At 44.0% G+C, this 12,157-nt stretch overlaps 1 protein-coding gene across 4 annotated transcripts in view; it reads left to right on the top strand.

Moving 5' to 3' along the window:
* The window catches only part of CERT1 (ceramide transporter 1), a 101,370-nt gene that overhangs the window by 53,634 nt on the left and 35,579 nt on the right, over positions 1-12,157 (top strand). For 2 of the 4 annotated variants that reach the window (XM_039911312.1, XM_039911310.1), the window contains exons 4-7: positions 5,098-5,205; positions 5,514-5,652; positions 6,010-6,093; positions 10,022-10,123. In XM_039911312.1, coding sequence (XP_039767246.1) covers positions 5,098-5,205; positions 5,514-5,652; positions 6,010-6,093; positions 10,022-10,123 — 433 coding nt within the window. The remainder of the gene's footprint in view (positions 1-5,097; positions 5,206-5,513; positions 5,653-6,009; positions 6,094-10,021; positions 10,124-12,157) is intronic. The other 2 variants (XM_029072751.2, XM_029072761.1) reach the window with 1 other exon arrangement.

Here is a 12,157-nt window from a genome sequence, read left to right as displayed (position 1 = left end):
CACCTTGTATCCCCCAGTGCTTAGAACAGTGCTTTGCACATAGTAAGCGCTTAACAAATACCACCATTTTTTTGTGTGTGTGTGTGCTAACCTGATACATTCTGTCCAAAATGGATGGATTTAAAAGGGGTGAAAGATTAAAGTTTCTATTCTTTCCGAGTAAATCAGTTTAGAGAGGGTTTTTTGGAGGTAAATATGGTTATAAATTTAATCTGTAAAGGGTGTTGGTTGAAGCTTTTGTTGCTGTAAACATGGTGAGAAGTGTTTTATTCTTTAATTTTTGCCCAGATGATTACTTTGGAAAATTGCAAAAAAATGTAGATCGTCTCCTCATAAAATGCACATTGGGTAAACTTTGTGTAAATTAGGAGTCACCTAGCTATAATTTCAAAGTGGATCCTCACTTTTCCTTTCAGAATGTAATCACGTCCTTGTGCAACCAGAAAATAGCTAAATTAGCAACAATATTAATAGAAAGGTAAGTGTGTACTGCAGGGTTTATGGACAGCGTCATCATTTAAAAAAATTTAAAAAGTGCACTCCCGCACTAGGAAGAAAGGGGAGTAGGGTAGAATGTGGAATGGCAGTGGGATAGGGTTACTATTGGGCTTCGACCGATAGTAACCTTTGGACCAGCTTTCAAAATGCGCTCCACTTGTTTCTGCTGATCCCCTCTCGTGGTCAAATGAGATTCTGCACATTAAAAATAAAACCGGGCATTCAGTCGATGATATTTATTGAGCGCCGTGTACCGAGCACCGGTACTAAGTGCCCGGGAGAGGACAATACAACATACTAAGGGCCTGGGAGAGGCCAATACGACAAAGTTGGCAGACCTGTTCCCTGCCCACGACGAGCTGGCCTTCCAGTGTAGTTTGATAACTCTAGGCCTGCAGTTGTGTGCTCCCAGACCTACTTAAGGAGTCTAAATGAATAGGAATTCCCCATGAAGCTACATTATCTAATGTATAGGAATTCCCCCTTGAAAGTATGTTCCGGAAGAAATGGGAAAATAGTGGAACTACAGTATTGAGTGACCACCCAAAGAAATATCCAGCTGAAGTAGGTGCATCCTCTTCCTCCAGGTCTCCTTCTCCTTGCTGTCTTCTTATAATTCTCCTTGTTAGTCTCCATATCTCGCCTGCTATTCTTCTTCCTTTCCCATGTTCCGCCCCTCGACCACCATTCTCTTGCTTTCTAGGTTTCTCGCCTGTCTGCCTGCCTTCTCTCACTCTCTCCCTGACTATAAGGGGATGGCTGGAAAGGGAAGGTTGCCCCATCAAATAGCAAGTTTTGTTGGGGCCCCTGCCCCAGGTTTCTGCCAGCATCACCCCCGACTTATATTCATTCTCCCATATTGCCACTCAAGAAAATACAGGTTTCTCCTGCCGAGGGTCAGAAGTTCCTTGAAAATGCACAGATCTTTCCTCTTGACCCCTTTCTCATGCCCCCAGCCCTGCTCCTGCTTATAGGAAGGGGCTGTGGAGGTTGAGAGGAGGAGGAGAGGGAGTGTACCCCCACCAAGCTACAGTTCACTTCTGTCAGAAGCTAAACTAAAAGCCAAGTGCTGTGCCTCAGACCGGTTAGGTTTGTGTGTGTGTCTGAGCAGGGGATTTACTAATGAAGGGAATCCAAATACACAGAGCAGAAAAGCACTTTGCAGAATTCAGAACGTTGGCTCCATCTAGTGTCTATTTTACAGTTGTCTTTCGGTATCATCCTGGGAGTTATCCAGGTTTGGCTCTTGCTGTCCTTAGAGATGTGCCCTTAAACACTACAGTTCTAGTATTTTTAGGGGCCTAACTTGGTCACCTATTAAGCCAGTGGTCTTGGCCCCGAATTCTAATGTCAATCCATCAGTGGTATTGAGCACTTACCATGTTAAGAGCACTGTACTAAGCACATGGGAGAGTACAGTGTAATAGAGTTAGTCGACCTGTTCCCTGACCATGAGGAATTTACTGTCTAGACAGGATTACAGTTCAGAAGAACTAAAGGGCTATCTGCTAACGGGCTAAAAATCAGCCTATCAAAGTGGAAAACTTATAACATTTTACTTTCTTGCCCTTTTCCCCACCCCGACTTCTTCCCATCCTGTTAAGGTTGCTTTGACCCTTTCTTAACGTCAATCTAAAAGTACTAATATTATTTTCATACTTTGTTTCTGACTCCTTTCCTCCTCAGTAGCCTCAAATCAATTAGAAATTTTTACCAGTTCTTGTTTTGTGTGTCTTTTAGATTCCCACTTTATTTTTATTTTAGCAATCATCTTGTTAAAAATCATCTCAGCCTCATTCTGAAAACCAGTTCATAGTGATCTTTCTTTCGATCAAGAGATTATTAAAGAAGTGGCACTGATTGTTCTTTGACTCCAGATTGTACAACTAAATAGTATGTCAATTCATTTCAGTTTCTACCACATGAGCAGTTGACTGACAGACATTTGCCTAGTCCTAATGAGTGGAGTGAAACAAGAAATGCCCTCTAATGCATTTCTAGCCTATCCCCTTGCTCATGTCCTCTTGCCATATTTAGATCCCAATTTGCAGACAATTACCCTAGACTGCAGTCCTCCCTGGAAGGAGGCTCTGGGCCACTTCCAAGTTGGGTGGCCTCTTTGCCCCTTCTCTGAGGGAAGGCTGCCAGGGGCTAGCTGAACCTAACTGGATTTGGCTTTTTGCTGACCCAACCCAGCCCCTTATGTTTGATCTGGGGTATCCTCATTTAGAAAAAGGCAGCCTGTGTTAGTCATGGGCAGGGAACACATCAGCCAACTCTGTTGTATCAATCATATTTTTTGAGCATTTACTGTGCAGAGCCCTGTACTCAGTGCGTGGGAGAGTATAGTATAACAGAGTTGGTTGACATGTTCCCTGCCTACAGTGAGCTTACAGTCTCCCAAGTGCTTAGTATCTTGCTCTGCACACAATAAGCGCTCAGTTAAATGACTGGTGAATTGCATTGGTATTGTCCTCAAGCACCAGTGAAATCAGGGAAATAAGGGCAGTTAGCTAGTCACTTGGGCACTTGTGTCTTGGGGTTGGAAAGGGGAGGTAAAGAAGGACTTTCCTAAGCCCAAATAGAGCTCTATCCTACAAGGAGAATATTTTTCCCCACCACTATTACTGTGCATAGGATAGAACATTTTCTTTTGATAACTTTTTTTTAGCATTGGTCCTGATAGATTTGTTTTTCTCTCTTCCTTCCCCACCGACTTGCTTCAAAAGCAGAGCAAAATATGGAAACTCTGCAGCTCTTTCCTCTTGTTTTATCTCAGGAATGGCTATGACAAATTGTAATGAAGTCATTCCATAAACCTCTGTGTTTGGTAATTATAACCTGAAGCCTTTTCATGCTAGGATTAAACCCATAATTATCTTGTTTTCCTAGCTTATTTCACCTGCATGCTCTCTTGGCTCCAAGCAAGTATTTATCTGTTCATGTTTGTTGTATCTGGTTTTAGTCTACTGTAGAGTTAAACACGAGTGTAATTCCCCAATAAAATGTGAGTTTTTCTCAAGGGCTGGGTCGGTGTCTTAATACCTCTGTAAATTCACTAAGCTTCAGGGAGTGTAATTCCCCAACAGAATATGAGTTTTTCTCAAGAGCTGGGGTCCTATCTTAATAATAGTGCTGTAAATTCACTAATCTTCAGGACTCTGCCCACAGTATATGTATAATAAATACCACCGCTGTTGATGGGGGTGATATTAAAGAAGGCTTGAGACATCTCTAAGAGTAATAATAATAATGTTGGTATTTGTTAAGCGCTTACTATGTGCAGAGCACTGTTCAAGCGCTGGGGTAGACACAGGGTAATCAGATTGTCCCACATGAGGCTCACAGTCTTAATCCCCATTTTACAGATGAGGGAACTGAGGCACAGAGAAGTTAAGTGACTTGCCCACAGTCACACAGCTGACAAGTGGCAGAGTCGGGATTCGAACCCATGACCTCTGACTCCCAAACCTGTGCTCTTTCCACTGAGCCACGCAGTATCCTGCTCATTTGAGATCTAGCCAAAGTTTGGTAGAAGGACACATTTTTCAAAGACAGCACACTTACCAGGTGAAAATGAGATCTTTTTGGAGCCTATTTTAAGTAAGGTACTCTCTTTAAGTATAGGACCACAATCCAACAAAGAAATGCGGTATTAGGCTGCTGAATGAAACATCACATTTAATGTTTGGGTTTTTTTTTTTACAGGAGGAAGCTTCTTTGATGATGGGAACCAGTTAAATACAGCACCTATTGTGAATGAATAACATTGTTTTAGAAAAGAAACATAATCCCCTTAGTAATTACCTTAGGAATTGTAACTTGAAATTTGAATCACCTACTAACTTGAAACTATATGGGCACTCTTCTAACTTTAGTAAACTTTTAATTTAGTTGTCCTTACCGGGTGATGAGGTTTGTCAGGGGTGCTTTGCTGCGGAAGCTATGGAGGCTGTCCTAGTTGATCCTCCTATGGAGTGCATGTAGAAATTAATCAGGGTAATCAGAGTGAACTAATGGACTGGACTTTAATTTCAAACGTCCCGTATTGGTGGGGAAGTGAAAGCAGTGCTGATTTCTCCCCAAAAGCCCTTTCACCGAGAAAAATGATCTGGCATCGTGTAAAGTGCTTAGCACTACAGCTAACACAAACTACAGCTAACGGTTAAGTATCAGTCATCGTTTAGATTCAGTCATTGAATGTTAGGTCATTGAAAAGCCAAGAGCCCTTGATCCCTAGGCATAGTGAGCTTCTTTAGTGACATGTCAACTTTCTTTGTTTGAAAATGCCAACCTTTATCAACAGTGTCAAAAAATGAACTTATGGTTCCACACTGACAGCTCAGACTAGTAAAAATAAAGTAAAGTTGGAGTGTGTGCACTTCTGGGGGGACCCCTTGCAACTTTGGTTCTCTTTCCTTCTCTTCGAAGCAGTCGTTTGGAGTTATTACATACCATGTGATTTGTAAAAATGACTTAACTGATCTAATCCCAGTTACTGTTTGGAAAAGAAAATAACTTGTTTAATTTCATAAAAATGGTTTCCTTTGGAGGTCTTCTTTTTAAGGAACTCATCACATTCTTCGTTTTGCTTTTTAGACCGAATCTGGGTATGGCTCTGAGTCGAGCTTACGCCGCCATGGTTCGATGGTGTCACTTGTGTCTGGAGCGAGTGGCTATTCAGCCACCTCAACCTCATCCTTCAAGGTGAGTCAGTACCGACTCATAACCCTCCTAACTGCCTAAAAATGTTATCTTCCCTCCCCATTGTCATCTAGTGCTTTGCTCCCTTGTTTCCTTTGAACTAGTGCTTATTGCTGCCCCTTCTGAAGGTAGGAGTAGAAAAATACTGATAATGGAATTAAATGAGATTCTGAAACCTTTACCCTAAATTGTTGTAATGTGTTGTAAATTAATGTATTTCCTTTGCCTGGGCTACTATAACAAGATTGCTTTGCTTGGCTATACTGAAATTAATAATCTGGGTTTGTTTATTTTCTCCATTTGTTTTTCAGAAAGGCCATAGTTTGCGGGAAAAATTGGCTGAAATGGAAACCTTTCGAGACATTTTGTGTCGCCAGGTGGATACTTTGCAGAAGTACTTTGACGCCTGTGCAGATGCAGTCTCCAAGGATGAACTTCAGAGGGATAAAGGTTAATTAAGCAATTAACTCCCCAAACCAAATTTCCCTTTCTTAGAGGCAGTAGTATAAGTTCTTCTCCTCCCTAAACAGATATAAAAGTGATTTGTCTAGGTACCGCACGATATCAGCAACTTTGGCTCTTTTTGCCTCTTGCTCTTGTCTGTACAGTTCTGGGTGTTATTAATTAGGTCTTTCAACTTATTTTTCTGCTCAATTTATAAACAATTACCAAACATTTCAAAGTTTCATAAATATACATATAAAATATATAGTATGTATGTACATAGACACACACATCAAGTTTTCAGAAAACTTTTTTTAAAGGGGCCTCAGTTAAACACACTTGTCTATTCATTTCTTTGTCTAGTGGTGGAAGATGATGAGGATGGTTTCCCGACAACACGGTCTGATGGAGACTTCTTGCACAATACTAATGGCACTAAGGAAAAGCGTAAGTAAAGTCAATGCCAAGTTTGGGATTTTCGCTAGTAGAGTTTTTTGGATAGAATACACAGCTCACAAAGTCAACAGCGTGTCTACATTAAATGATATTATTCAGAAAAAGAATTGAGACATGAATATTAGGAAGAGAAGCAGCATGGCTTAGTGGATAGAGCATGTCCCTGGGAGTCAGAAGGACCTGTGTTCTAATCCTGACTCTACCACTTGTCTGCTCTTTGACCTTAGGCAAGTCACTTCACTTCCTTATGCCTCAGTTACCGTATCTGTAAAATGGGGATTACAAATGTGAGCCCCATGTGGGATATGGACTGTGTCCAACCCGCCCACTCACCGACTCGGTCACACCCTCGATCTCGTCATCTCCTACCGCTGCACTATCTCCTCCCTCACCAACTCTGAAATCCCTCTCTCTGACCATAACCTTCTCACCTGCCTCATCTCTCACACTCCCTCCCCCTGTAAATCTTCGCTACTGCCCCACAGAGACCTCCGCTCTCTCGATCCCATCCGTCTTTCCAATAGCATCTCTCCTCACCTCGCCGCCCTGTCCTCTCTTCCCACTCTCGACGATCAGGTCTCCGCTCTCAACTCCACCCTCTCTACTCATCTCGACTCTCTCGCCCCTCTTTCCCTCCGCCACTCTCGCTCCACTAACCCACAGCCCTGGATCACCTCCGTCCGCCTCCTACACTCCTATGCTCGAGCTGCTGAGCGCTGCTGGCGAAAGTCCAAGCACCAAGCCGACCTCACACACTTCAAATTTATCCTTTCCTGCCTTAACTCTGCCCTCTCCTCCGCCAGGCAAAGCTTCTTCTCCTCCCTCATCGACACCCATGCCCGTCACCCCCGCCGATTGTTCCGGACCTTTAACTCTCTCCTTAGGCCCCCTGTTCCTCCCCCTCCCCCATCTCTCACCCCCAATGATCTGGCCACCTATTTCCTCACGAAAATCAACACGATCAGGTCTGAACTCCCCAAAGTCACCCCTCCGCCTCTCCCCTCCCCCCCACCGACCCCCTCCCCTACTTTCCCATCCTTCCCTGCAGTATCCTCAGAGGAGATCTCCTCCCTCCTCGCAAGTGCCACCCCCTCCACCTGCGCCTCGGACCCCATTCCCTCTCACCTTCTTAAAACCGTCGCCCCTGCCCTCCTACCTTCCTTAACTTCTATTTTTAACCACTCAATCTCCAAGGGCTCCTTCCCCTCTGCCTTCAAACATGCCCACGTCTCCCCCATCCTAAAAAACCCGCTCTTGACCCCACTTCCCCCTCCAGTTATCGTCCTATCTCCCTACTACCCTTCCTTTCCAAAATCCTAGAACGAGTCGTCTACAATCGATGCCTAGAATTCCTTAACTCCCATTCTCTCCTAGACCCCCTCCAATCTGGCTTCCGTCCCCTCCACTCTAGAGAGACTGCTCTCTCTAAGGTCACCCATGACCTCCTTCTTGCCAAATCCAATGGCTCCTACTCCATTCTGATCCTCCTTGACCTCTCTGCTGCCTTTGACACTGTCGACCATCCCCTCCTCCTCCATACCTTATCTCACCTTGGCTTCACGGACTCTGTCCTCTCCTGGTTCTCCTCTTACCTCTCTGGCCGGTCATTCTCGGTCTCCTTCGCTGGAGCCGCTTCCCCCTCCCATCCTTTAACTATTGGAGTTCCTCAAGGGTCAGTTCTGGGCCCTCTTCTGTTCTCCATTTACAACTCGCTCCCTCGGTGAACTCATCCGCTCTCACGGCTTTGACTACCATCTCTACGCAGATGACACGCAGATCTACATCTCCGCCCCTGTCCTCTCCCCCTTCCTTCAGGCTCGCATCTCCTCCTGCCTCCGGGACGTCTCCACCTGGATGTCGGCCCGCCACTTAAAACTCAACATGAGCAAGACTGAGCTCCTCATCTTCCCTTCCAAACCCGGTCCTCTCCCAGACTTCTCTATCACCGTGGATGGCACGACCATCCTTCCCGTCTCTCGGGCCCGCGATCTCGGTGTCATCCTTGACTCGTCCCTCTCGTTCACCCCACACATCCTATCCGTTACTGAGACCTGCCGGTTTCACCTCTACAATATCGCCAAGATCTGCCCTTTCCTCTCCACCCAAACGGCTACCTTACTGTTACGGGCTCTCGTTATAGCCCGGCTACTGTGTCAGCCTTCTCTCTGACCTCCCTTCCTCCTCTCTCGCCCCGCTCCGGTCTATTCTTCACTCCGCTGCCCGGCTCATCTTCCTGCAGAAACGATCTGGGCATGTCACTCCCCTTCTTAAACAACTCCAGTGGTTGCCTATCGACCTCCGCTCCAAACAAAAACTCCTCACTCTAGGCTTCAAGGCTCTCCATCACCTTGCCCCTTCCTACCTCTCCTCCCTTCTCTCTTTCTACCGCCCTCCCCGCACGCTCCGCTCCTCTGCCGCCCACCTCCTCGCCGTCCCTCGGTCTCGCCTATCCCGCCGTCGACCCCTGGGTCACGTCCTCCCGCGGTCCTGGAACGCCCTCCCTCCTCACCTCCGCCAAACTGATTCTCTTTCCCTCTTCAAAACCCTACTTAAAAATCACCTCCTCCAAGAGGCGTTCCCAGACTGAGCTCCTCTTCCCCCTCTACTCCCTCTGCCATCCCCCCTTTACCTCTCCGCAGCTAAAGCCTCATTTTCCCCTTTTCCCTCTGCTCCTCCACCTCTCCCTTCCCATCCCCACAGCACTGTACTCGTCCACTCAACTGTATATATTTTCGTTACCCTATTTATTTTGTTAATGAATTGTACATCGCCTTGATTCTATTTAGTTGCCATTGTTTTTTACGAGATGTTCTTCCCCTTGACGCTGTTTATTGCCATTGTTCTTGTCTGTCCGTCTCCCCCAATTAGACTGTAAGCCTGTCAAACGGCAGGGACTGTCTCTATCTGTTGCCGACTTGTTCATCCCAAGCGCTTAGTACAGTGCTCTGCACATAGTAAGCGCTCAATAAATACTATTGAATGAATGAATGAATGAGTTTAGCTTGTATCTACCTTAGCCCTTAGTACAATGCTTGGCACGTGCTAAGCACTCAACAGATACCATAAAAAAACCCCTTCGTTTGTCACTGTGAGCCTGCTTGGATGTAGTGCACTACAGTGTCAGAAGAAACGGCTTATGCGTGAGCACACAGGTGCAAGGTCAGAACGGGTTGAGTTCTGCAGCACAAGTTTTCCTTCAAGTGAGTTTCTGCAAGAACACAAGCCCCACATTATACCAGAATTAGGTGGACTAAGCTTTCAATCTTTCCTTTCCCCACCCTACAGAAAGGAGTGTTTTGATGATAGAACTTTGAGCTCTGTTATATTCTATCCACCCATTCCTCCTTCTACTTTCTGAATCTTTTTGGTTTTTTTTTAAACCGGCTTTGAAAGGTTTCCTCCCCCAGGCTTCCTTGCATAAATTTTTTTCCACTTCAGGGTGTTAGGGATTTTCTGATTGTGTTACATTTTTCATCCAGTGGTCATTATCTAATCTGCTCATCCAGAAGCTCTCTTGACAAACTTGAATAGACCTTTCTTGAGACTGGAAAAAGAAACAAGATTTTAGCTTTATCTTCCATTTTCTTGTGAATGGGCTGAATTTCTCTCCAATTAGCTTCTTTTAATCACTAACTCGAAGATAGATAATGGTGACTAATCCCCCCCACGGTAAAATCTGAAAGGTTGGTATGACAGCTTAATACTATTTTTGTTAGCTGACGTTGATTTCACCCTGATCAAACACTTTTATCATAGTTTTCCTTGTGAGCTATGTTTGTCAAAATGAGGCCCTTCATTCATATTAAAGTGAATATTAGGATATTCTACCCTTATAAAATAGCTTTGTTTTTTGAGGAAAAATAGGACTTACATGTAGTTTTAATTTCATATTGTTTATTTTTTTATCCCCTTTATTTAGAATTGTACATTGTGTGTTTCGAGGTAGAACTCTGCCGAAGTCCAAAAATAGTCCAGTGGACATGCAGAAACTGCACGTGTGGAGGTGGTGGTGGTGGTGATGGTAAAGCAAAAGCTGCATTTTCTCCCTCTCTTACCTTTCTTCTCTTCTCTTCTCCCTCTCCCAACCGTTAGCCCGCACAGTCCAGAAAAACCCTAAGTAAGAGGTGGAGGCCACTCTGATCTGAGGGACCTAAGCAGGTTTCTGGGAGAGTGATATATGTTCTCTTCCCTGTCCTTTTCTCTTAGCCGTTATCCTTTTAAAGACGTGTGTCCCCCCCCCCCCCCCCCAACTTTCTGGCACATTTCCCTATCGCTAAGTTTTGTTTTCAGGTTTCTGAAGAATCTATGATTCTTAGCAAATAACTTTCAACTCAAAAGGTGGAAATTGCTGTGTAGTAATTATCTATAATTGCTCTTTGAAGATAGATTCCTACATAAAGCCATATGCGTCTGTATTTTTGTTCCTATTCAATTCTTCTCATGCATACATTTTTAAAAATTTCCCCTGGGCTTCTCTAAATTCCTCCTGGCACTCTTAGGATGCCAGGAACACAGAGTCCTGGCAACTAGGAAAGAATCAAGAGTCAAGAATATTCTATCTTTCTCCTTGCCCTGACCTCAGCCAAACCACTTTAGAAAGTTGGATTAGAGTGGTAGGACTTCTTTTGACCTTTCTCTAAGCATTTCTTCTTAACATGTAGTTTAGTCATTTGACTTTGATTCTTCACTGTCTTTTAGGTTTAGAGTGGTGAATGGGTTCATCTTCACTCTCTTGAATTTAGGTTGGAAAAATATTTCAAACCCCTCTTCCCTTGCCCATACTTTTCTTTAGTTCTGGTCTCTTTCCAACTGTTCTGCCCTCTGTGGACTCTTTTATTAAGTGCCGTCGAGTCGTTTCCAATTCGTAACGACTCCATGGATATACTTTCTCCAGAACGTCCTGTCCTCTGCCATAATCCACAACTTTTCTAATGGTTGTTCCGTTATCGTTGTTATGGTCTCTATCCATCTAGCTGCTGGCCTGCCTCTTCCATGTTTTCTCTGGACTTTTCCTAGCATTGGTGTCTTCTCCAGAGAAGTAATCCTCCTGTGGACTCTAGACAATAATATATCTCAATGAAAAGAGGGCCAGAATATTTTCTCTCATAATAATAATGCTGATATTTGTTAAGCGCTTACTATGTGCAGAGCACTGTTTTAAGCGCTGGGATAGATACAGAGTAATCAGGTTGTCCCACGTGAGGCTCACAGTTAATCCCCATTTTACAGATGAGGTAACTGAGGCACAGAGAAGTTAAGTGACTTGCCCACAGTCACATAGCTGACAAATCGCAGATCCGGGATTCGAACCCATGACCTCTGACTCCCAAGCCCGGGCTCTTTCCACTGAACCACACTGCTTCTCTAATGCTTGCAAGTGGTTCATTTGCTTTTGGGGAAAATGTTCATCCAGTACAGTGAGATTTGCTTTGAACAGTGTCATTTCAGAGAAGACAGTAGAGTAAAAATGTAAGATCCAAGGTAGGAGGATCTAGAGGTGTGTTTGTGTGGCAGGCAGCTGGAAGGATCAGACTAACTCGATCTAAAATCTCCAAAGAAAACAGGGCTTTTTTTGTGGGGAATATGGAAATTTAAAAAATCTGAATCCAATTTTATATGCAAATCAAGCATCTGGTCCATTCTTTTGAGGGATTTCTGATTGTTTTCCTCAAACGCTGGAGTTTTGTAGCATTCCCAAAGGCCACAAGATCTTTAGATTGTAGCTGTTTGCAGGCTGTTATAAGGCAAATAGCAATTTTTGAAGCCAAACTCCTCCTCTCAAAGAATGTATATACACTTATCCCGGAGAAAATTTGTTAAATAGTTTAAGTAAAATAAAATGAAGTTATAAATCTCTACCAAGTAACAGGTGAAGAACAACGGATCACAAAATATTAAAAGGATCGATCCTCGTCCATTATTCAGTTACAATTTGTTGAAAGTGGGGAGATAACGGATACTGTTCGAGTGACAGAAATGGGATTGAGAGGTCTTTTTAGTTTGAAATGATATGCATGCTTCCTGATCTGGTTTAAGCGACTGATTCATTTTGAGC

Source organism: Ornithorhynchus anatinus, chromosome 1, assembly GCF_004115215.2.
Source record: "Ornithorhynchus anatinus isolate Pmale09 chromosome 1, mOrnAna1.pri.v4, whole genome shotgun sequence".
Taxonomy (NCBI): domain Eukaryota; kingdom Metazoa; phylum Chordata; class Mammalia; order Monotremata; family Ornithorhynchidae; genus Ornithorhynchus; species Ornithorhynchus anatinus.
This window is presented reverse-complemented; position numbering and strand designations above follow the sequence as displayed.